The sequence below is a fragment of the Lepisma saccharinum genome, chromosome 24, assembly GCF_977018435.1.
Source record: "Lepisma saccharinum chromosome 24, izLepSacc3.1, whole genome shotgun sequence".
Lineage (NCBI taxonomy): Eukaryota > Metazoa > Arthropoda > Insecta > Zygentoma > Lepismatidae > Lepisma > Lepisma saccharinum.
Window position 1 is genome coordinate 23,782,593 of NC_139252.1, and position 26,589 is coordinate 23,809,181.

Sequence of the window (26,589 nt, forward strand, 5' to 3'; positions counted from 1 at the left end):
TCCGGATCCCATTAGCGTCCCATTTTCAAATTAGGTATAGTTATTGATTGATTGATGTAGTTTATTTTACTTCGTGTTTTGTGCCTCTTGTCTAATTTGCGAAGATGGGGATGAGTGATGAAATTGATGAATGGACATTCACAAACAACCAAGCCCGAGCAGGATTCGAACCCAGGACCCTTGGCGTCGCAGTGCTTTGTGCTAAGGTATAGTTATTGAGTAATAGTGTATGTATGACAATTTTTTGAAAAAAATTAAAAGACCTGCTTTTGAGAAAATTGCTACCAAAGTTTTCTTTACACCACATTCAATTGTTTTTTTTTACCCTGACATGGATATGAAATAGTGAAAGAGCCCTTCATGACCTTTCAAATGCCATCCGAATCACTTCTATAGGTACCCTGATTGCCGAAATATTGCAATTTAAAGTTAACATGATGTTGGAAAAAAAAGGTCAAAATCGCATAATTTGCAACACTGTAATGTCGAAAAAACATAAGATATGGATCTGCAACTTTGCATATTTTCCTACCTCAAGAGGCCCTTTCAGTATGAAAAATTTCAAATGAATCAAAATATGTAAGATTGAAAAGTGTCTCTTCACTTCTTGATTTCACATGGAATGCCCCACATGTAAAATTTATGCACACAAGGGCAACAAAAACAATTCATGACTTTGCTTCCAATTACAGCATATCATCATCTTGGAGTTGATTTGAAGCCAAGGGAGCATAGTTTTCATAAAAAATAGTAATATATGAAAATACTGAAACTTCCATTTCGAGGTTAGTTGTGATATTTGACCTTAAATAAATATGTATTCAATGGGATTAATTAAAGTTGCAATTTTTCACGTCTACGGACAAAAATTCACACAGATTTCCTGAAGCCAATAATTCATGCACAATTCCAGGTGAGTAGTCACTCTGGTTATAATGCAAGCTAGAGCATGTTAAAATGGCTGTGCAATTACACCATCAAGCCAATTGAGAAGCATGGTCTGTGATTCGATGTCTTAACGCCAAAGTTCAACTTGCTTCCGAAATTAATAGAGAATTGTGTGAAGTGTATGATCAGAGTGTAATGAGTGATGGTGTCGTGCATTCACATCCACCAAATAAGAAAAAGTTCAAGAAAAGTCATGGTAACTGTTTTCTGGGACCAACAAGATGTGCTTTTGTTGAATTTCAATGAGCCGGACGAAACAGTTTGAAGAAACGGATGTGTTGAAAGGGGCAGTGTTGGATGGGCTGAACTCCCAGGATGCGAACTCCTGAGCAGAGGATATAAAAAAAAACTTGTTTCACGGTACTAAAAGTGATTCGAAAATAATGCTATGTTGGAAAAAGAAGCGGATATGTAAGTGTTTGTACAGGGTGGCTACTCTAGGACCATGATAAAATTCAAGTATAATTCCCGGTTTTCAAGGCGAACTCTCTAAAAATTCAAGCACATGTTTTCTCTATTTCACCCTTACGTATTACCGCCTCTCAACATCCACACCCACATATCTTAATAATATAAAGGATCTATGTGATTCCAACATCCAAAAATTATAATTCAATTAAACGGTGTAAGTAATATAATTGAAATATTTAATTTAAGGTGTTGAGTTTCTATTTACAACCACGACTTTTGTCTGAGCGGGCCGGGAGAAAGTGGCAGGATAAACGTACTAATACTACTAATAATAATAATAGTGTTATTATTATAACATTATTATTATTATCATTATTGATTTGTTTTATTTTACTTCGCTTCTTGTACCACGTTTGGCTAATTTGCGAAGATGGGGATGAGTGATATGATGAAATTGATGAATGGACAGTAACAAACATCCATGCCCAAGCCAACATTGTTGTTGTTATTATTATTATTAGTAGTAGTAAGTAGTATCAAAGACGTTATTACCCTCGTAAATTATGCCAAAAGGGGGTAGAAGTTGGTGCTAAAGCATTTGTGTTCGAAAAACGATTTCAATTATTTTTTCAACACATGCCACAGTAGTTTGGATCCCACTTTAAACGTAGGTCCAGTCCCGATTAGCCTCTCTGTGCATAAAGGGGACTTAAAACCACAAATCAATCAATCAATTTTACAACTATTTTTCATTTAGATAGTTCGGCACCCAGGGCCGACTCCCGCCATCCCCTAGCTATGGTTATAAACTTGATAAGACTTGAGAACGAAGCGAGCAAAAAATTTGGTAAAATATAAGTATCCCCAAAACGTATTTCTTCAATTTTACAGGAGAAAGTACTTACCGAACTGACTTTCCGTACACTTTTGAAAGGTCGTGGAAGTGTCTTTTCCCATCGCTTAATTTATTTCGCCGGTAAATCATGTATTTTTTAAGGTTAATGTCTCTCCAATGCATGAAAGCTGTTGCCTCTATGTCCTTCCACTACGTGAATCAAATGTTGCATGCGTTCGATGATGTAACCCCCGGTCAGTGTTTCCAACCACACCATTGTTCTCCAAGAACATGACAATTTTAACTGTTTGCCTAACCTAACCGAACCTTGCCATGCATGGTTCATGGGACTATTTATGAATGGTTCGTGGGGTTTTCGAACCTGGAAAAAAATACAAAATAGTAACACAAAAGTAGGTATTTTTCGATGAAGAAGGTTGCAACACTGCATAACCACTCATCTTCTATAACGCTAGTCAACATTTCTCCACCATATTGCGTGTAACAAAAGCGAAACAAAAAAACAAGAATTACTACATATGTCGAAAATTTAAATTATTTGCGTGAAAAAAACAAAATGGCACCTTCAAGAATCCTTAGGAATGCAGAATACGTAAGTAACAATGTGAAAAAGAAGAAAATAAAGGAATTTCAGACATTTCGGGGATCTTAACATTTAATGAAAATTTTTCAATGAAAAAAGCGTTATTTTAAACATTATAAGTATTTATTGGTCGTTGCTAATTGGTGGCCAAATTTTGACTCACGTTGTCTATCGTCAGCTGATATGCAGTGTTTCCAAACTTATGAACCGATAAATGCCGCACAAACTATTCACAAAAGGTTTTTAAGCGAAATTTGATCCACAAACCATACACGGAAGGTTAGGTTAGGCAAACATAGAAAATTGAATTGAAAAAAAATACCGCTCACATGTCATCTTGTAAAACTACCGCGTGGTTGTTACACTAACACTTATTAACCGAAAAATGATTCTTTTTAATCCACAAACCATTCACAGAAGGTTAGGTTCAGTTAGGTTAGGCAAAAATAGAAAATTAAATTGGAAAAAAAAAAGAAAAACCCGCTCACACGATATCTTGTAAAACTACCGCGTGGTTGCTACACTGACAGGTGGTTACATAATCGAACGTACGGAACATTTGATTCACATAGTCGACGGTAATGATGGCACGAGCTATCGTACAAGAGAGATACATGAATGTCGAAAAATACCTTATTCACAGACCAAATAACTTGCACACTTCAAAAAAACACTTTTCCCAGCTTCAGAAAGTCCACAAGAACTAAATTCCGTAAGTACTTTCGGCTCGGGTACCCTTTTCTACACCCTCGATTTTTCGCACATTTCAAATATTCTCGTTACGAAAATTAGTTCTTCATAAGAAACGATGTTTCTAAATAGCGCGGAAAGTAATTTTTTTAGATCTACGTGCTAGGAAACTTACGTTTTTCAATATTTAGATTCCTTATGTAACGTCGAAACGGTTTTGCAGGGATTTGATCATGGCGCATCTTGGATTCATGTCACAGGCGCACGTCTGAACATTTTCTTTTTCTTCTTATCTTTGACTTGTGCAATGGGATAATTTGCAATTTTTTCTTGTTATGAATGACTTGTGCAATGGGATAATTTGCGATTTCAATATATTATTTATGTAATTTATTGGCGGATTGGATATTTGAGACATTGCAATTGTTTTGTGCGACTTTAGACATTGGAATTGATTTGTGTGACATTGAATTAAGACAAAAGGACTAAATATGAGATTGACACACGTTCAGCAGATGAAGGACATAGAGGACTTTGTTCGACGAGACATACGGGACATTGTACTTGACTTACAGGGAGATGGTCTGCTGCCCCACGAACCATTGGCGCTAGCCCCACGAACCATTGGCGCTAGCCCCACGAACCATTGGCACTAGCCCCACGAACCATTGGCGCTAGCCCCACGAACCATTGGCGCTAGCCCCACGAACCATTAACGCTAGCCCCACGAACCATTGGCACTAGCCCCATGAACCATTGGCGCTAGCCCCACGAACCATTGGCGCTAGCCCCACGAACCAATGGCGCTAGCCCCACGAACCATTGACGCTGGCCCCACGAACCATTGGCGCGTGGATAGGTTAGTTCAGTTAGGTTGAGATCGATAGTTAAAATTTGGTGTCGTGTTAGTATCACGATCTAGAAATTGGAAATAATTGCGAACCATTTCAAACGACAAAATTTCAACTTTAAACGGCTGTACAGTCGTAAATACTTCTTTCCGCGCTCCAATTTTTTTTATCCACAAATAGGATCAAATAATGTTCATAATGAAAAAAAAAAATTCAAAATTCGAGGGTGTAGAATAGGGTACCCGACCCGTACTTTCTAGTCTTTTCTCCTGTAAATTTCAAGAAATGTGTTTCCGCTATATCTAATCGTTACCCAGCATTGTAAAACACTTCCTAATACTACCATAAAACTTGCGACAATCATTAAACATTCGGAACCGTTACCGCAGGAAAATTCGGCCTGCCATGTTAGGCTTGTCAGGATTTAGAATCCTGATAATCTTACATTTTTGCTCATGACTGTACAAGAAAAAATACATGTGAAGCAGAAGTAGAGTTATGAGGAGTATATTTCCACAGGAATCAAAAGAAGCTAAGAATGCCACTTGAAAATACAATAATTCATGTTAATTCATCAATTATTAGCTTTTCGTGTTATTTGCTGAACATGGAAAAATTGCAAAACATATTACAACAATCAAATAAATCAATTGCAACTTCTTGTATCACACATATTACATAGGTACATATGGTGCATGAAAGGATTGATTACTTGTTACAGTAAGGTGATTATTTACGGCAAGTTTTACGAACATTAAAATGCGCGCGCCATACAGAATACAGCAAAAATGGTTACCCCCAGCGTAGACTGCATGGAGGTAGAAAACTGCGTGAAGATACCTAATACCTGTAATAGAAAGGCGATGACTCACATAAGACACATCTATCTAGCAATACTATCAGCTTACCTTCAAGAATCATAATTCTGTAGTTCTGTTTGTGTATCCCGAAGAACAAGACATCTATCCTGACTAGCCTACTTTTCAAGTATCTACAAAAGTCTTCTTTTTATGCGTCTTCAGTCGTGTTGTTCCATTCAGTGACAGACAAGAAAACCGTAAGATGTGTTCCTGAGAAGAAATGTTTCCATTAGATTCTGTTTTTTGCAAAACACTTTTACAAAACTACCTACACATTTCTATACACAATTTAACACCGCCATGAAGATTATCACTTCTTTTTGCACTACTTCATTGTGTCCACGGTAGATGTCGACAGCATCATCAAAACAAATGAAAACATCATGGCGGAAACACTATTTCCATAGAAACAATTCGATCATTCTCGAAATAATCCTTGTTAGTAGTTGTCTCATGTCATCCACAATACTTTGCAAATTCATGTAAATTACGTCACGAAGTTCAAATATCCGATATGATTTCTCACAAACAAACCAGCGAATCTGGAAATAGCTTAGAACAAATTTCTTCGGTAAAGGAAACCTCAGGTCTAGTACATTTTGAAAATGTCAAAGAAAAGTATCGCATCGACGAAGACATAATATTATACTTCACACAAGACTCGAAGGTTGGTCCAAATTGTTATTAATATCATCTATAGATAATGTATTTATAATTGGTTTGGCATTTGACGACGCCGATGAGAAAACCGTGAGTTGATGTTGATGCCAATTACACCGATTAGTCCGCCCCCTCCTGTTGCCTACAAGCAATCATAAAAATACTAGATAAATAAATGCTCTCTTAGCCCAAAATCAGTGGCGTAGTAGTCTCCTCCACAATGCGGGAGTGCCCGAGGTGTAAGGGTCCAGCAAATTTCTCTCCGTGCCACTTAAATTTTATATAATCCCAAAAAATTCAACAGAATGCTGTCGGTTGTAATAAAAAATAAAACTGATTTACGAAAAAGATGTGGGTTAACAATGACAATCCGAACTCGAAATTATTTGAGGTGAACACTCACTTGAAAGACCCGATCTTTTTCCTTTCTTGTCGGTGAACTTTGAATACGTACAGTGGCGTAGGAACGGGGGGTACTGTACCACCTAAATGCATAAATCGAGTTGTACCCCCCTGTACCCCCCTTTGGTAATTTGACAACAGACGCAAGGTGTTACTGTTAAAATAACCTATTTCCAAATCACCCAATAAAGAAAGTGTATATTGTTTATAACTTATAAGCATTATCTTCCTTACCACAGAAATTCAAACCATTGTAAACTTACTCTACTACTACACTGGGCTTGGTTAGTTCATTGACCTATGTTCTTACAAACCTCTTTAAGGAGATGAAAATTGTTTTAAATATGTGTGGAACGATGGAATCAGATTTGTTATCAGAAAATCACGCTGCAGACGAATGCTCCTTTGCGTAAGGGAGGGGGGTAGACATCTCTAAAGAAGTCGTCACGTCGATTCGAAGATAAGATACAAATCTTCATCAGAAGAGTATATAACTGACACTCTTTTCTTTTGAATATTTAAAATGGAATTTTTCGAAACGAAATATACTTACACGAACGAGACGAGACACGACAGACCAACCGGGGGCTACAGTGTACTCCTGTACCTCACCCATATTTTTCTTAACTTTAAAAGAGGGTGTTCGGAAGATTTTTTTTATTATTCTTTAAATAAAGTCCCGATTAGCCTATCTGAGCATGAAGTGAATCTAGAATAAGTTTTAATAACTTCAGAGTGGAAACCGAAACAAAAATAAACACAAGCAAGAACGAGAAGGACCTCACCACACAGGAGACGAGTTGAGGCTGTGACAATTCTCGACTCATCGCAAAGCTATATCATTCCTAGGTGAAATGACATTCTCCCTAGACATTTAAATAGGGTGCAATTTGCTATTCTATCAGAGGGGGAGGGGCTTATTTTTACCTATGTATTAGGTATACTTATAATTGGACATTAATTGCTTAACATCTAATTTTGATATCGAATGCAACACAAACACAATGTCATTTTAAGTAAACCCTAAAGTCAAACTATAAGGAAATTACATTAGTCAGATGAATGAACGAGATAGGTGAGACTCACTGCAGGTTCTATTGGTAGATATTTGATTGAATTCACAAGGTCTTTGACTGAGATGGGAATGTTTCATTAATTTATTTAGTTTATTTTACTTCCCTTTTCTGCCACTTTTGGCTAATCGCGAAGATGAGGATGAGTGAGGATATTATGAAATTGATGGACACTCACAAGTAACACCCATGGGCAGGCCGAGATTCGAACCTGGGACCTCTGGTGTCATAGTACACTATGCTAACACCCTCCGCCACGGAGGCCGTTTTTTTGTAGATGCGAAAATCTTTAATGGTGACGCACACATGCTTTTGCTTATATTAAAGTTTACCTTTTCACATAAACGAGAAATTGACATGCCACCCAAAACCACACGCATGCACCTGCATTTAATACGATTACATACGAAAAGAAACCTTGGCCGGCTCTTCATATTGTCCACCAACGATTAAAAAGAAAAAAAAAACTTTTGAACGTATGGCTTTCCCTGATGGTAAGAGACCTGTAGGAAGGCCAAGACGAAGATGGAGGAACAACGTTGAGATGGACCTAAGGGAAATCGGTAGGGATGGAAAAAAGTATATAGATCTTGCTCAAGATAGGGAAAGATGGAAGGCCTGTGTTGCTGCAGCCATGAACCTTCGGGTTTAAGAAGGCTAGAGAGTTAGTTAGTTAGTTATGGCTTTCCTTGCTTCCTCTGAGATCTGAAGATTTCGGTTATGTATATGTATTGATAGTACTTTCAGTGCTTGAAGAGTGTCATTAGCTACAGCTAATTATACAGGGTGACTGGTAATTAGATGTATTCCCTGAAAGGGGTTAAAGAAGAGACAATTTGCAATAAATTTGACCATATGATACCCCGTCCGAAAATTAGTAGTTTTCGAGATAATCGAATTTCTATTGTTTCTTTAAAAAATGACAATTTTCTACATAAAAAGATGCTCATTGTATGGAACTTATTTCAGCGTTTTCTGATAGCTAACAAATAAGTGGTTCGTTGGAAAAAAAAAGTTTTTCCCAAATAACAATCACATGTAAGTACCGGGTGGGTCTAAACTTACAAGTGATGATAAAAAAATGCACTCTTAGTTTACTTGGCAACGCATTAATAACAAAAATGGTATGACACGAAGCGTACAAATTACTTTAATTACTTCCTTGGGTCATCTGCTATCCAACAAGGTACAAATGTTGCTAACATTCACATTTGTGTACAAGAAATAATACTTCATTCATCTACACGTGAATGGAATCAATGAACAATACAATTAAAGAACATTACACATCTTGCTCAAAGTGGGCACCTCCGTTACGAATGCAGGCATGCAGGTTTTTACGGACATTTGGTCTCGTAACTCGTGATGTGATGGTGTCCTTGATGTGTTGACCAGCTGTTAAGATCCTCTCCCTGAGCTCTTCTTGCGAGTTTACCGGTGTCTTGTCATGTGGCTCTAAATGTAAAAGTCGCTAGGCGTCAAATCGATCGGGGGATCGAGCCGGGCAGTCATCATGCTGATAAATCATGTCACGTCTTGTAGCTAGAGGCACATCCTCCAACAACATTGCCATCCCGTTCCTCAAAAAATGTTCATAAGTGATGCCATTTAAGATTTGGGGCAGGAAAAATGGCTCAATCAAATGATTGTTGATGACGCCCATCCATACTTCTGCCTGGGCGTGCGAGAGTGGCTGGATGAAAATTACCCAAAGAAATGGATTGGCCGAGGCTGCCCGATTCCCTGGCCGGCTCGATCCCCCGATTTACATTACACATCTAGCAGGGGTGTGGGGTAGGACCACACACATTCTCGATCTCGGCCTATTTGGAGGTGATGTGATCAGCACCACACTCCAGCAGCCGTTATTCCCCCCCAAGGTTGCCCCTATTGATTTGAGACAGGGTGAGCCCCAGAGACGCTTTATGCGGGGACAAGGCTGGAAAAAATCAAGCCCGTCGTTAGGGGTGTGCTACGCTTGCCACCGCATAGGACATCTTGCTTGCGAAATATTTATTATATATAATATTATTATTTTTTTCGATTGATTCGATTTATTTTACTTCTCTTTTCTGCCTGTTTTGACTAATCGCGAAGATGAGGATGAGTGATGAAATTGATGAAGTGGCACTTACAAAGAGCACCCACGCTCAGATTCAAAGTCCAGGAATTTAAAATAAATTCAATTCCCGTCCGGGAGAAAAAATCACCAAGTGTAAATGGGTTCCAGATCGTAAAGAACCTTCTTATGTTTACAGTATTTGAATTCGGTCCAGGGACTTTATTTTACGGATGAATTCAAACACGGTCCAGGAACCTTTTTTGCGGATGAATTTAAATACGGTCCAGGAAACTTTTTAGTTTAAATAGGATCCAATTACCTATTGAAAAGAAACAATGCGCAACACGGACCGAATTTAAATTGTGTGAGAAAGAAGGTTCTGGTCCTGTTGCTGAACCCAATAGAACCCATTAGAATGTATGGGTTCCTGGACCTTCAACAACTCTGTATTCAACCTATTATGCAGGAGACATCAACGTTCAACCACTCTTGCATCGAAGAATTTAATGCCAACCATGACATTTGACACGTTGTTCAAGACGGTCACAGAGATTTTCAATTGTCTTCAAATTTGGGTAATTTGCGGGAATATCCCATTCCTCGTGAGATGAAGGGCATACGGTAAAATCTGGTTGTCCAGCAGCATGATGTGGGCATGCTGGTTGTTCCAAAGGTGTACGATGAACATGACGCTGAGCATCATTTACATATAGGCAAGAACGTGATTTTCTGACCAGACACGTTCGCAGTCCTCACGATCCACTGTTTGTGACACTTTGCCATGTGCTTACATATGAGCAGAGGTGAGCAAGGACCTCTTGCGTGCATCATTGTTCCATATTTTCATACAGTGCCCTGTGTGTATGGGTGTACCTCGTGAGTGTCGCTTAATCAATTTCAAATATCACCACTCATCCTCATCGTCGCGATTAGCCAAAAGGGGAAGAAACACGATGCAAAATAACAAAAACCAAATCGAACTGAACGAAGCGATTTTTAGCCACAAGCCATGAAACTTGCAAGCTGATCCGGTCCGCCAGTATAGTATCGTCTTTCGGCAACAATTATGGCGAGAATTTCCTATAGACCGGGATTAGGCCACTGCTACGTTAGATCTGTATAGCCGTACGCATCGATACACCTTCAAAATACGCCACTTCCTTCACAGGACGACCACGCCCAAATTCAATCACCAAATACATCTTACACACAGCGAATGAGACACCTCTGCAAATCCTACAGGAATCCTCTCCCACATTCCCCAAGTATTAATTTCCCGCTCTACCTCGTTCAACGCCATTACCGTCGCCAACGACCCCCTTTAACACGCCAAGTGACTAATTATTTTGTTCGGTGAGCTTATATGATCCATGTTACATACACAAAAAGCTTTTTACGAATTATTGGTGGGGATGCTTAACAATTGTGTAAGCCGGCTAACCGCGACCATGAAATAAAGTATAAGGGTATTTTTGAGTTTGCGTATCTATATTTTCAAAATAATCGTTATTATAATCACCCCCCTCTCTCAAATATTCTGCTTATGTCCATGTGCGTTAATAAATTGCTTTGCAGTCGACTAAATTTTCGAGGCCAGAAAACTTTCTGTGTAGACTGAATCAAATATTTGTTGTAAGTATTTTTTAAATTTAAGATGAAATACGTAAATTCTAGCCACTTGAAAATATTATTGTGACGTGAACGGTTTGGAAGAATAGGGACATCCCCGTAAGGCACTTCCTTTGTTAGTGACGTAATCGATTTGCAGCCGATCCAAACATTCCTTGATTTACTTTGTGCCACTTCTGCGTATTTATGGGCCTATGCATTTTATGAACGTGTGCTCGTATTTGCTATCAATGTATGTAAGTTTCTATTTTTAAAACCAAATATCAAAAAAAGGGTTTCTATTTAAAAAACCAAATATGTATTTATACAAAAAAGTTTATATTTTTGTTTTTCATTCGAAGTGGAGGGAAAGGAGAAAATATAGATGAACACTAAAATACAAACGAATATCTCTCTGTAGCAATCTGCAAAGACAATGGTTCTTTGCAGTGGAAAGTGTGATATATTTTTTTTATCAAACTTAGCCTTACCTTGATTTGCGTAATGATGAGGTACTGTACAGTGGGCTGCACTAATATTGCTCGGCAAATTGTCCATGGCCATTTTTCATTAAATTTTCTCTTGCAACCTACGTGCTTTTAACAATTAGATTTTTCATATGCTGGCACAGAGGTTGTTGTCAGCAGCTTGTCATTTTTCTTCAATACCCGAAGCTCTGATTGCATAAAAGACAAAGAGAATATGCCGGGCCCCCGTGGCGGAGTGGTTACCACATTGCTCTACGATGCCAGGGGTCCCGGCCTGGGCATGGATATTTGTGAGTGCCCAAGTTTCAATTTCATAATATCATCACTCATCCCCATCTTAGCCAAAAGTGGTACAAAAGGCGAAGTAAAATAAATAAATAAAGCAACAAAGAGAATAAACATGCTTCATAATACTTACACATCCAACTGTACAGTCAACGGCAAAGATAATGGTAGGCAAATTGTCCATCGCTAATTTCATTATATTTTTATTCTACATCCTGCATTGTTATAAGGGATGAGACTATGTTGGTTCGAAGCAGGCATTGTTCTCTGCTTACTGACGTCTTTATTTCAATTCATTGTCATCACATTGTGTAATACAGGCCGAATGAAAATGGTGGTGGAGAATTCGCTTACGGTTTCTTTCACCGTTGGGTGTACATGATGGACGTCTCAGAATAGGCATGGAAAATATAATGTCAGACGAAAATTATATATGCAATTCACTGCATTAATAGCTAGAGAGAACTCATAGTTATGAATAGGGCTGCTACAGTTTTGTGAGGTACAGAAACACTAGATTTTAAAGTCAAGTATCTTTTGAAGGTGGCTAATGCCATTTTAAAGAAACACATGCATTGCTCCTATTTCCCCTTAAAAAAACATCCAGAGAAATATGGAACTACTACCAATACAGCACACAAATATCCAAGAGGCATCTAAATCATCTGGATATTTGTGTCGAAGATCTGGATATCTAGCAGATATCCACATTTCCGTACAGGGGATATCTGTAGGAAATCCAGAAAGGATATGTTTTGGACATTCTATGGATTATTTTTGAATGCGTTTTGAACATTCTGTTCCATTTTTGGATGCATTTTGTACATTCTATGAAGCACTTTTGGATATGTTTCAAACATCAATGCATCTTGGTTTACACTGGCATGGGTAAGCTTTGCAACTTCCTAAATGTAAACTGCGAGACACAAAGACTCATAGAAAAGGAACTATCTCTATGTACATGCGTGACTTGCTGGGTAAGACAATGGGCCTATCCACAATGATGCCTTTTGGTGATATTTGACAGAGTTTGAGTCCTACATGTAGCTTGCTAATTATGCAGAAATCTCTTCCCCCATTTCTCACCATTCAACCCCTTTGCAAGGGTCAGCATTTTATTGATAAACATGGTAGTTCAAACTGGACTGGACACTATGAATGAATCTGTCCACAGAATGTCAATTTTTTTTAATTACACGTGGACTGTATATCCTGTTGATATCTAGCATTGGAGATCCTCTGGATATCCATGTTGGTAGATTTTATGGATATCTACATAGCATGGAATATCCTGTGGATGCCCAATGCATATCCACTGGACATACAAGGATTGTTCAAGGTTGATCAAGACTCACCCTGAGCATCCAGGCACCACTGCCATCACTGTGTCACTTCCTTGAGTCCTTTGGAGCAGAAGGAAGTTGACTGCTGTCGTGGCCACTGAGGACATCTTTTGTCAGTGCTTCATCTCTCTTCAATATATTCTCATATGCTCTATATGTGGCCCAAACAAATCTGATAATCACTGAGGGTAAAGTCTGGAGTGTAAGAACACGGATCAAAACCCTTTCGGCCCCTGTACATTGTCATGGTGAAGAATGGCATTTGCAGTCAACAACCCCCAGTCTTTTCTTGCAAATGGCATTACGTACAGCCACCCCTTCATCAATGTACAGGAATACTGGGCATTAATCATGACCCTTTCCCAAAAAAATCCACATAAAGAACACCTTGCATTTGCCAGTCAGACAAATGTGTCCATGTGATTCATTTGTCAGCAACTAGCATTCTTCACGAAAGAGTTGACATCATTCACACACTCTTACCTGTGACATGGTTTGTTCCCCATACTGTGATTGCAATCTTCTCAAAATTTCAGCTCGCTTCAGGTACTCCTTCACAAGTAATTTGATCTACTGCTCCACAGCTACAGACACACTACTTGTCGCCATTTTCGCTAACAGTATTGCGCATGCGCAAACTACACCAGGGTGAACGTGTAATTATCATGAAGGATGAAGGTACATCCTCTGGCAGTTTCATAGTTCTCCAGCTATTTACCACTTTTTTATTCCCAAATGTCTCTGCCAATGTTGAGCGACCCTTGTAAAATGAATATCCAAGTATCTCATCTGGACATTGTGGATATTCTATGGATATCCCTTGGAGATTTGTGCTGTAAGGGAATATTTTCTGTTCTTTTAAGTTGTAAGTGACATGGGCGTATGTAGGCCTAGGGTTAAGATTGTGAGGTTTCCTTATAGGCAATTTCAGTTATAACTTTCAGCCAAGTTATATACAGGGCTGCTGAAAGAATTCCGTAGGGCCCTAGGATAATGTTGATTTTGGAGCCCCAGTCTATGGTACATGTAACTTGCTAATTATGCAGAAACTCTCTCCCCCATTTCTCACCATTCAATCCTTTGCAAGAGTCAACATTCCATTGTTAAACGGGCCTCCCTGATGGTACAGTGATCGCATCATCAGCTTGTAATCAAGGGGTCCCAGGTTCAATACCCGGTGGAGGCACATAGTGGTTCAGATCTCACTTTATACTGTAGGTCCAGTCCTGATTAGCCTTTCTATGTATAAAGCGGTCTTAAAACAACAATTCAATCAACAATTCAATCATTGTTAAACACGATAGTTCAAACCCTTAACCACACACACACACACACACACACACACACACAGAGGTTTGCCAAATGTTCGGGTTTTTAACAGATGAACACACTGCACCAGAAATAGCTTTCAGGTTGCCTATGTGTCCTTGTTTTTTTGTTTTCCTTTCAAAAGAGAAATATTTTCCATTCAGTCTCGTTTCTTTACCTTCATATGATTTGAAGCTGGGAGAACTGCTCCACTGCTGGAATTGAAAACTGCAATTATGATACAGCTCTTGATACTACTTTCTTCCAGCTCTGTAAAACATTTTTGCTGCAAAGGATAGGAGGGGTTTGGGGTGGGGGTGGGGGTCTGAACCAAGTGTCTTAGGCATAATAATAATAATGTTTAATATCTGTATAAATAATTGTATTATATCAAATTAATACTAATTACAATATATAATTAGTATTATATTATTATTACATGAATAGGTAAAAAGACAATATAAGAATAGACATACAACAGCCCATATTCATTATGTAGCTTGCCTGTAGTTAAGATCAGAATAATTTATGTAAAAACAACTGCCCTGGCCAAATAGATGAAGAATTTAATATTTATTGAATAACAAAAATGATGTTAGATGCAGGTTGAGAAAAGTAAAGTTTCTGATTTATATTTCATACATATTATTATTATGAGAAGTAGTGTGCACAAATCGTATTTGTAATGTCATTCAAAGCCCTATGATCCCAATATAATCCTTTTATTCCAATAAGTTCAGAGGCAATTAATAAGAAATTTATGTCAAAACAAATGCACTGGCAATGAAATTAAGGTAAATTATAAAAATTGATTATACAACATATGCTAAACAAGTATATTCTGATTTATAATTCTAGTATGTGGTAAGTCTTCCGGGTGGGGGTGAGGGTTCAGACCCCCTGTATCCCATCCCAAAAGAAGTCCTTGATAGCAACATAGTGTTGCAGTACTGTGCAGAGAGAAATAAGGTACTCGGTTTGACTTGCCTACTCAGTTTTAGTTCACTTTTCCCTAAACTAATGGTGGAGTGCTGAGGAGCTGGTAAGTAAATTGAAAAATGAGAAGTAGATGGATGATATTGTTTTAAATACATACTAATACTAATATATATATTTACCTTTTACTAGGTGCAATCGAGTTCACAAGATTGGGTTGGTTTGTTTCCTAGAGGATGGCATTCCCTCCAGCAGTATGTGGCATTTGAGTGGGTCATAACTCATAGCTCCAAGGAAGCAGAACCACGTCACAAGATCATCTTCAGAAACAAACAACTCCACAGTGCTGGTGTACATGTGAAAGAGTACCACTTCCTCTACATCAACAAACATTGCAAGGTACTGGACCTTTTCTGTTCACAAGGGTATAACTTTTTTCGTAATTCTTGTTTCTAATACATGAAAAACTTGTTTGTTCAAATTTGATGAGACCATGACTTTACCAGATAAACAAAATTTTGGATAATGTGGAATATATTTATTGTGTAAAACATGCACATTACATTAAAAAAATCAGTAAATGTGACACAATAAATGGCAATGCACTGTAAATTATAGGTTCAACAGTATTGCTTGTTAAAGTAATCCATCATATAGTATTGTATTAAACATGTGCTGTACATTTAAAAAAATATAGTGAATATGACACAATAAACTAGTATATATTACAGTGTTATATATTGTGGAATCACTTGTGTACAGCATTAAACATTGATTATAGTGGTGGAAAAATGCTTTTGTATTTTTTTAAATTGATTAACAATCATTTCAAATAAACTGGAGTTTCGGATAAATGCAATTTGGATAAAGGTTTTTGGTGTATTCACATTTGTTGTCAAAATTTCACACAAGATCAAAATACTTAAATACTTAAAAATGGATAAAAGGCGTGGAGGCTTTGTAATTGTAAAGTGTATGTGGCTACATGGAACGGGTGTGATTGTTATCTTCGTTCATCAGATAGAGTAAACTATCTAGTGTGAGTATGGTGTAAGTTGAATCATTCTAACTGCATGTAACAAGATGCTGTATGTGTTCTACGAGAGCTCCTGCAAAACCAAATGGTTAGCATTCTTACCTTTGGTGGAAGCAGTCTGATTCAATTCCTGGTGGGAATTCCAAAATTCCAGAGTTTTACCATAATGAAGACAATTGGGGAGTAGCAATGAGACTTGATGTGTTGACCATGCCCTAAGTAAATTAAAGTGGTTGGGCCATACTGAAAATGATTGGCCAAATGAAAGAACATACTGACAGGCAACGGTAATTTTGGCCGGGGTCCCAACGTTGGCCCAACCTGTGTTTTTTACATTGGGCCAATGTACTGAAAACTAAAGTATAGATACGTTATATACGTATATATGCATATAAAAAAATTATTGTGAGGCCAAATATAAACTCTAGTACAAATAATTTGTGTAAAATAAAAAAAATACACATCACTTTCTCAATCATATGGTATCATTGTTTTCAAGGTACCTTCGCAAGTTGTAGCACAAAAACCTTTGCAGGGTTTACTTAGTTTTCCACCTTTCATGGAGTTTGGTCTGCACATAATATTGTTTATTTTACATATATGGATCTGAACAACCTTTATATGAATATCTGTAAGAATGTTCTTTTTCTGCTACAGCTAAAGAGACAAACAATAAGCAATTCCCAGCACACAGATATCTTTCATCCATGGTGGCTAACAAAGGACTTGTGAGTGACTACAAGTTTAAAATGGTTCTACTTTCATTATCAAAATAATATATTTCCAGTATGTGCTGTGACTGAAGTATTCAAAAAGAAACACTATTACCTGTCATTTAATTTATACTCAAGAATTTACAGCATACTCTTGAAAGTTGTCTTAACAAGAGAAAGTAGTTTTTAAAACTGATTTTGACTCACTTTTCCATGGTTGGGCAAGCATTGGCCCAACGTAAGACCACCTTGAATTTGCCAACCAATGTAAACCCAACCTTTCCCACATAGAAACTGCAGTTGGCCCAACAGTTGTGGTTACTTGGGACATCACCCAATAAAATGCTGCTTGGGAAGCCTTGACCTCAAAGAGCTATTGTGTCATGGGAGTTGAGTTTTAATTTAGTTCTTAAGTGTATAACCTAATTCACTGTACATCAGTCATTAAATATGAATAGTGATGTTATGTAATCCTGTTTTGTATCCTGTGATAACAGCATGGGATCATCAGATATATTTTACCTAGGATAACTGTATTAATGAGTGTTCCTGATGGAAGAGGACAAAATGATAAAAGCATAGATCCAAAATTGGACAATATAATGAAATACTTCAAGACATATGGTCACCATTTGAAAACTACAAGAAATAAAAACCTATTTTGTATTAGATAACTTAATAGATGCTAAATCTGTCCATTCATTATTGTTAAATGAAATAAGAAATCTATTTGTAAATCACATTGGTGCAATGACAAACATTATGTTAGGAAGACACAGATTTTTCTCACTGAAGCAGAAACATTACAAGATAATCAATGAATTTCACTTCAGAATAAAGTAAAAAAACTTCCAAACATTGTCTGGGAATTATGACAAAAATCACGTGTCATTGCTTGCTTGTTACAGTATATGAGTATTGTCACCTCTAATTAAGAATAGATTACTTTCTAACATAATATATATTTAATGAAGCTGAAGATACAGCTAAATATTTACAAGATTTCCTCTCATTTTGCCAAACCAGATCCCGTGACTTTTCCAGATAATTCTCCAGGTCATTTTATGAGTTCTAACACACTGACACATAAATGTTAAGTTTTCAACTTAGAATACAAATCAAATGAATGAAATTTAACCAAGATTGTTGAAAATGAATGAAGAAAAATAAAATGAAAAATATTTTTACACATAAATATGTACAATTAAAAATAGGGCTGAGTCAATACCACCAATTGCTGATACTGATACTTGTATACAGGGATGTCCACAGCATTTTTCCCAGTGAGGGGCAAGCAAGGTAATTTTTTCCAGGGGCGCAAAGTAGGCATATTTTTCCACACAGTAGTGATGCCTCCTCAAAAAACACTACTTCAATCTGAAATTATCATGTTCCTTCAAAGCCCTTATAATAATTAACATAAATTATTGTAACTGAAATGAAATTGTGCGTGAAATATATAATTTTTAGGTGGTCTTTCATTTTTCAGCGGGAGGGGGGCTTGCCATCCTTCCGGATGTCCATGATTGTATAATTCGAGTTTAAAATAACAAAGGCTAGTTACTGAGTCATAACAACTCATTGCATCACATTCTATTAATGACATTAAATAACTCCCAAATTATTCTCATGTAGCATTACAGCACTTTAAAATGTCTTGTAACATTTTATGTGAACTTCCTTCTAGACCCAGAGGAAAAAGAAATTTCTGAAATGTTGCAAGCCATTTTAAAGTTTTACAATTGCATAAAAAAATCAGTGGATTATTATAAGTGTCCCTACTTGAATTTCATGTAAACAACATTCTCATCCTTTGGGTTAACATGGAGAGGGAGGAAAAATGACATAAAATTATATACAGATACAGATATGTAAAAATGCTCATTTGGCTGCTCTGTTTATGCCCTGCTGCCCATTGTTCTCTTGTCATTTGAAAAAAAAAAAGTTGCTGCAGAGTCAGAATCGACCAGCAGTAGCACAAGACTTTCACAGAAGTGTAGGAATCCACCACAACTTCCTCCCCACAGTGACATTCATACATTTTCCAAGAACTACAGAATCAGTCCAGCTTGATAATAATGCTGGTTTTGAAAACGAACACATTCTTATCCCACGAGCAAGAATTGGCAATGAATGGTTTCTTTTATTTCCACATATAAAAAATCAATGGCACTTCTTGAATATGGTCACAGGTAAAGGTGGATTTAGGGGGTGGAGTCTGTGCCACCCTTGAGTATGACATTAACAAAAGGTTTTTCATCAGCTAAATATATATTTGCGTTCTAGGTTCAAGTTGTGAACTGCAGATGATGAGAATAATTTGAATAGATTACAATAGCATCAACATTAAGACAAAAAGCTTGCTATAGCTACATTAAAGGCAGAATTTTCAGTAGCTATATTTTTTGTAATTTTCCCTGAAATAATATTCTGCATCAAATAAATCGAGTAAATGCAAGATGCACCGAATTGAATTATTGTCTTGTTAAACTGCTATTGCATGAATACACATTTTGTAGTATGGCTTTATTACAAGTGGGAGAACACTCTAAAGCAATGGTTCTCAACCTTCTTCAGTCTGGACCCACCTTGAAGGATATTACACTTCATTGGACTCACAAGCATGGGTGCCGGCAGAATTACTTACTTGTAGGGGTGTGCACCCAGTTTATAATCATATTTTTGCTAACATCGAGTACTTTAAGAAGCCCTCTTTTACGCTTGCTTAAACAAATTACAAATACTTCTAGAAAAGTAAATACGCATGTGACACACAGATAATTAAGAAATCAATGTTGCAACCGAAACGAAAATGACAGTTCCCTTGAGTTAAAAAAAACATCAGAGATATGCTGGTAAAAAGAAATGGTAGAGTGTGAATAACAGAAATGTAGAGTTTAGACTATGTACAACATAGGTTGAATTTAAATTATTAAAACAGGTTTTTAAGACACAGTACATAAATTTTTGAGCCCGACTTCATGACCCAATACATAGGTTGAGAAACGATGCTCTAAAGATTAAAGTTCTCATCTCGGTACCATCCCAAGTTGCACTGATTCATTAGGGTGTAGCGAACAAAATTTTAAAACACAAGTGAAATAATTACAGTAGTTTGACCATTGAGGATGTATTGGGTAAGAGAGCTTCAACAAGCAACTACAAGAAAGATTTTTACTATCTTGGGCCCCTCTCTTAAGATATTTCTGGGTTCACTATCGGTCACATGAATGAAAGTACTATTTCCATCTTTACAGATTCAAGGTGTCAGCAACTATTTTCGGTTCATAGCAAAAACAATGTCTCATGTATCAAGTGGGAAACATTCAACTTTCACAACTAATGCTGTCGACCACCAGGATACAAGGAGTGGAAATGCAGAAGCTGAGTCGAACTTAGGTAATCTTCAATATGAATTCTTATAATTAGATTTGCGTTTGTCTTATTTTATGCCACTTTTCAACCTCTTTAGGGTATTCATGACGATGAGCATAGGACATATTGTATTGTCATTCAGGAGTTCTTTATTTTCGATGGGACCACCGGTGGATTATTGAGATGGGTGATGCCGCCAGAACTACAGGGTGAAAACTAAGAATAAATTGACATCAGTGCTTAAAGTGGAAATTGCTAACAGGGGGATGATGTTTGGTGAAGGCTTGGGTCTAGCTGGGGATGCATATCCCCTCACTTGAAGCCCTGTTTTGCATCACTTTAAAGTTCTTGGTAATCCCACCCCTTTGAAAACTAAAATTACACTAGGAGGCACTTTATCCAGCCGTCGTAATCTAGCTCCTTCAAAGACAACTTTAACTACATTTATGGTGAAATTTGGCTCTTTTATGCACATCAGGTTTGGCAACACTGCCAGGATGACCGTAGGAGGCAAGGAAGAATGCATTACGCTTATGGGAGCATTATTTAATGTGTTCTCTCAGGAATATTGAACATCCAATGGCGTAGAAAAGTACATGGACGGAAAGAGGAAAAGTTGAACAATTTCTTGGTCATTGGAAAAGTCGAAACTCCCATTTGATTATCCGTAACTTGAAGTTGAATCTCCATAAGGAATACATAGGATTCTGTAAATACTTATTCATTATATTTTTCAAAAATAATGTGTAGCTTGATAATCAACTTAAAGAACCACTTCCACTTGCAGCATGGAAAGAAATTCCTACTTTCTTGTCCAGTCAGCTTTTTAGTAGCAGTGCCCATTCTGTGCAGAACTGGAACAAAACTGTCACTCTTCCCCTTAACTATGACCACCTTGTATGTAAGTATATGTATGAACAAACACATGCAAAGAGACGACTAATTGAGTGACTTTGCACTGCTTGTGAACTAAAATTAGTTTTAAAAAAAGAAAATGTCAATAATTATTTCTGTGGTACTTGACTACATAACTGTTAGTGGGATCAGTGCTTTCCTTTAAGTCTTGCATCTCATATCTAGATATATTCTCTCTTAGCATGGACATATACAGGATTTTTACCAAGAGGAGGGTGGCAGGCAAGGCACCCTCTTAAAAACAAACTTTGAAAAAATACTGCCTCAATTTGAAGCATAACAATTTAGTGTATCCGAAATATATGAGTAAAATTCATAATTTTAGACAGCAATTCATGTTCCAAAAGGAGGATGGGGGAGATGGAGGAGGGTTCATGGTCCCCTTGCAAAGGGATGGGACAAATTATTTAGTACTATATGAATATCATTCAATATTTATTTGCATATCAGTGAAGTTGTTATTACCAATATCTTGCACATAGCTTTGACTAGCTTCCATAATTTTGCTATTATCTTCTTTATATTGAGCTTCCAATTCTCATAGAATAAAACTAGTGATCTGCTAGTCACCCTACAGGTGACCAAGGTGATATACAAGGTGCATTCAATAAATAACCAGAAAAGTAGTATAAAAAATCTAAAATACGACCGTGATTGTTATATGTTTGTTATTTTGTGAAGACACCTGTAAGCTATTCATAGCTGGGGTTGGCACGCCTGCCTTGTGCACAGGACGCTGGGAAACAGTTACACAAGATGTCGGCACCCTTACAGGAGTGTTCCAAGCTGGAGCAGTGAAGTGTGGTGAGATTTTTGTTGAGTGAAGGCAAGAAACTGATAGAAATTCATTGCCACATGTCATTTTAGTACGGTGACAACTGTATGAGTAGATCACAAGTGTACGAGTGGGCTGAGACGTTCAAACAGGGCATAACCATTATTGAAAATTCTCAGCGTCCAGGTCGCTCTGCACTGCAGTCACAGAAAGCAACATTGCTCAAGTGGAGGACTTGATACAGGAGAATAGGCATATTACTGTCAGTGAAATTGCTTTTCAGATGGAAATAAGTGTAGGATTAGCCCACCATATCAGTCATGTCATGACATACTGAGGTTCAGGAAAGTGTGTGTGAGGTAAGCTCCAAAATGTTTGACACCGGAAATGAAGGACAGACGTGTTGATGTGTGCAGGGAGCTTTTGCACTCTAATGAAGCTGACATTGAGGCATTTCTTTATTGTATTGTCACTGGAGATGAAAGTTGGGTTCATTTCTATGAACCAGAACGTAAGAGGACAACAATGGAATGGCGACATCCTTCATCTCCCAGACCGAAGAAAGTTCTTGCTCAATGGAGTGCCAAAAGAAAGGTCATGTTAACTTTGTTTTGGGACCACCAATTCTTGAACATTACATGCTCAGAGGTCATAATTTAAACAGTACCACCTACTCCAACCTTTCGCATGAAAAACTGAAACCAGCCATGCTGCAGAGTCGACGTGGTCTGGTGTCTACTGGTGTGCTTTTGCTCCATGACAATGTGAGACCACACATTGCCAGTGTAACATTGTCTACCATCGAGGACATAAAGTTTGAGTGCTTACCCTACCCTCCATACTCACCCGATCTTGCACCTTCGGATTTCCACACTTTTGGCCCACTGAAATATGGACTAAGTAGATAGAGGTTCCAGAATGACGATGCAGTTCAGTCAGTGGTGCATGAGTGGTTACGCATGCATGGAATCAGTGCCCTTATCAAGCACTGGCGTAGGTGCATTGAACTAGAGTGGGACTATGTTGAAACATAGTACTGTAGTTATTTTGGTGCTGGTAATAAATATTTGCTACAACATATTTCCGGTTATATATTGAATGAGCCTTGTATATATGTTGAGATTTTATGACATAATAAGTTAGAAAGATAAAAACTATACCTGTAGGGTTTGAAAGCAATTACTAAATTTCAATTGTAATTTTTGTATATAGTATTATATTCATTTTTCTTTGTTAGATGGTACTAATCACGACTGCCTTAATAACAAAAACATGTGTGGCCGAGCACTTTCCAGCCATATTATAGGTCTACCTTTAGAAATATCTGAACACACATCAAAGCGAGGATTAGATAAACTTCTGTTGCCATCAAAAAGCACTGGAAACTTACAGGTATAAATTTTTTCTTAGGTCATAATATTAGAATTTATATTTTTAACGTTTCATTAAAAAATAACCATGGAATCATAAAAGAATTGGTGTTAACTTTTAGCATATAGCTATAACTATTGTTCAAGAGGTTAGGCAAGATTATTAAATTTTAAACCTATGAAAATGTAAAGTCAGATGAAGTTAGCCTGTCACTGGTTTAATTTTCTGGCTGTCGATAGTAGTTGAGTAAACAATGTGACAGCACAATTTTGTTGTTTTCAAAAATTCTTTTCATCTTTCTTTAAAGTTTGTCTTGTTTCTCCCAGTATATTTTTACCCCACCAAATCACATCTTATTCTACTAGACTAGACTGTCTCTTTTCTCTTGTCCACGATTCATGTATTTCCAAAAGCATCTTTCGATGTTTTATCAAGTTAGATTTGCTAGTATTGCATATTAAAATTTCAAATTTTCTAAGATTAAAAAATTAGGTTGACAACATAGTCATTATGCTTTCATGAAGTGATTAAACAGTGTTTTAGGTGAAAAGGTTCTATAACACCCAGCTTACAGCTAAAGGCATCCACAGAATTATTCCAGAAAGGGTGGTTAGCACATAGCGCTACGATGCCAGGGATCCCAGGTTTGAATCCCAGCCTGGGCATGAATGTTTGTGGGTGTTAATTCATCAATTTCATTACATCATCACTCATCCCCATCTTCGCAAATTAGCCAAAACTGACACAAAAGCAAACTAAAATATAGCAAACCAATCAATTCCAGAAAGAGGGGGGGGACAAGGGATTTTTTCCAGTAGGGGTTAAGTAAGACATTATTTTCGCAAAAAAATTGCTTATTTTGAAGTCAAGTTATCATGTTCCAGCAAAAATCTGTAGTTCTACTTGTCAGTCCTTTATAAGTAATTAATGCAATGTGCGAAATATATATTTTTTGGCGGACATTCATTTTCCAAAGTGGCACAATGGTCCCCCCTTCCTCTATCTCAGAGCTTGCATTTAATTACAGCTCAAATTTATCACTATGTCAGTTTTAATTATTCAGACACTTAGTAAAGTAAAGTGCTCCCCTGTGCTTTGCACCACACCATGAAGGCATGCATATAGGAGGTGTGGAGTTAGGGTCCCACACTCTCTTGATCATGGCCGAAGGTGGGGGTGATGTGATCAGCACCATGCCGCTGGCTGCCTTTAGCCCCCAGAGTTTCCTCCAGTTACCCACTTTATACAATGCTGGGTGGGTGCCGGAACCACTTGAACAGGTAGAAAAAATCTCAGTTCTCTCCTGTGAGGGATCAAACCCAGGTCTCTCGCATGGTAGTTAGATGCCCTAACAACTGTCAGATGCTTAGGGAACTTTCAAACCAAAGTGACATGATCTCAAACTACACACAAAGGAATAAGCATTCTCTCCTTCAGCCTCTAAAGAATCACTCACTGTGCTACCAACAGACAAATCTGACACGTGCATGCCATTGAGAAAATGATCCAGTATGGGTGACAGACACGTGACATGTGTAGCTTGTTGTGTTACATTTATTTCTGAAGATTCATTTCCAAGTGAATGTCCAGTGACAAATTAACAACTTTCTCTTGGAGGGGTATCTTTACAGTGCCCCTTCCTAATATAAGAAGAAAAAAACTATATTTCTCCCAGCCTTAATAATTCCTATCCCTCGTCTTACTTTCAGTGGCCTGATTTTTTGTCCCCTTCTTACATCTTTCAGCACCCGTGGCATGAGCATATACCCATGTATCTACAGCTTTACTATGTGTGTTGCAAAATGTTACAATGTTTTTGCTATATTTCATTCCAACTCACATTTGAGAAATTAAAATAAGCCCGACTAACTGCACACATAATAGTAGGCCACCTAATACCAGCGGCAGCTCAAGGGGTAGAGCCGCTGTGCCATGGCACTACCCTCAGAAGAAACGCATACCTCCCAAGTATTGTTAAATGAATACATTGATAGTTTACAGACAAGGATATTCGAATCTTGCAATTGGTCAAGCTGAAGTGACGACCATCCCAACCTCCTCACTGCATCACCAGCTGTTTCGTACCCTCGCGAGGCAACAGTCCGAGCTGCCCAAGAGCTGGCTTAACCAAGTTGACACACGTGCAGAGGGTTGAAAGAAGTCTCCGCGAGGAACATTTCCACCATGAGCCGAGTGGCAGGGGGCGGGGTTAGCCCATAAGAAACCATGCCCGTCTTCGCCTGGCACGGCGAGGGAACTTTCGCAGTGTTGACACAGTTGACACCTTCAGAGAAAAGTCGCTAAATACGACTGATTTGTAAGACGGGAAGTAATTTCTGCCTACTTTTGGAGAAACGAACCTAGTATTTTTCCAATGTTAAATAAACATTTTTGATAATAGATAGATGCACCAAGAGGGCCATCCAGACTTTTTTAAAATATAAAAGTAAAAAATCCTATGATGATGCGAGTTTCCTTTGGCATTTCGACAATTTCTTTTCATAACAAAGATATTTTAGACATCCAGTTAGAATATGTGTGCATGGGGGAGGAGAAGGTGAAAGGAGTTGCTTTTCCTTTCCTCTTGTAATTGTTATATTTTTAGGGAAGTGTCCTGTAGTGTATAAAGATAGGTTAGTGAGTGACGATGAATCGGATTAGTATGTTATTACTTAAACACACGTTGTATTCCACATTGCCAAATGAGGATGAACATCTTGGCCAGTGGCGCAACCTCAAGGAGGGGGGACATTGCGGAGGTTGTTTTTTTTCGATTTCTTGATCACCTTGGCACTACCCATCATAGTTGCTGCTGGCCGCCACTGCCTAATACTATTTATAATTGGCAATAAGATGCAAGAAACTCCTTGCTGCCCAAAACTACTACCTTGTCATGTGCCTTAAAATACCAAAATGCTTGTATTTCATCCCAACTGTGCAAATTATTTATCAATATCTGAAAAAATAAAACAAGGACCTTGTGAGGTTGTTGTCCACCAGTATCCCTTCAGTACCCTCGTGGGGTTGTCACCCTTCTTTC

The 26,589-nt window shown here is 37.8% G+C and overlaps 2 protein-coding genes across 5 annotated transcripts in view; one reads left to right on the forward strand and one right to left on the reverse strand.

Moving 5' to 3' along the window:
- Positions 1-5,529, reverse strand: part of LOC145977968 (uncharacterized) — a 138,875-nt gene extending 133,346 nt beyond the window's left edge. For all 4 annotated transcript variants that reach the window (XM_083110315.1, XM_083110314.1, XM_083110313.1 and 1 more), the window contains exon 1: positions 5,248-5,529. The gene's annotated coding sequence lies outside the window, so the exon portion shown is untranslated. The remainder of the gene's footprint in view (positions 1-5,247) is intronic.
- Positions 5,530-5,640: 111 nt separating this feature from the next.
- Positions 5,641-26,589, forward strand: part of LOC145978346 (uncharacterized) — a 53,141-nt gene continuing 32,192 nt past the window's right edge. Inside the window, exons 1-4 of the mRNA XM_083110940.1 lie at positions 5,641-5,866; positions 15,557-15,763; positions 20,371-20,512; positions 23,416-23,570. Of these exons, the coding sequence (XP_082967066.1) occupies positions 5,714-5,866; positions 15,557-15,763; positions 20,371-20,512; positions 23,416-23,570 (657 nt within the window). The 5' untranslated portion in view covers positions 5,641-5,713. The remainder of the gene's footprint in view (positions 5,867-15,556; positions 15,764-20,370; positions 20,513-23,415; positions 23,571-26,589) is intronic.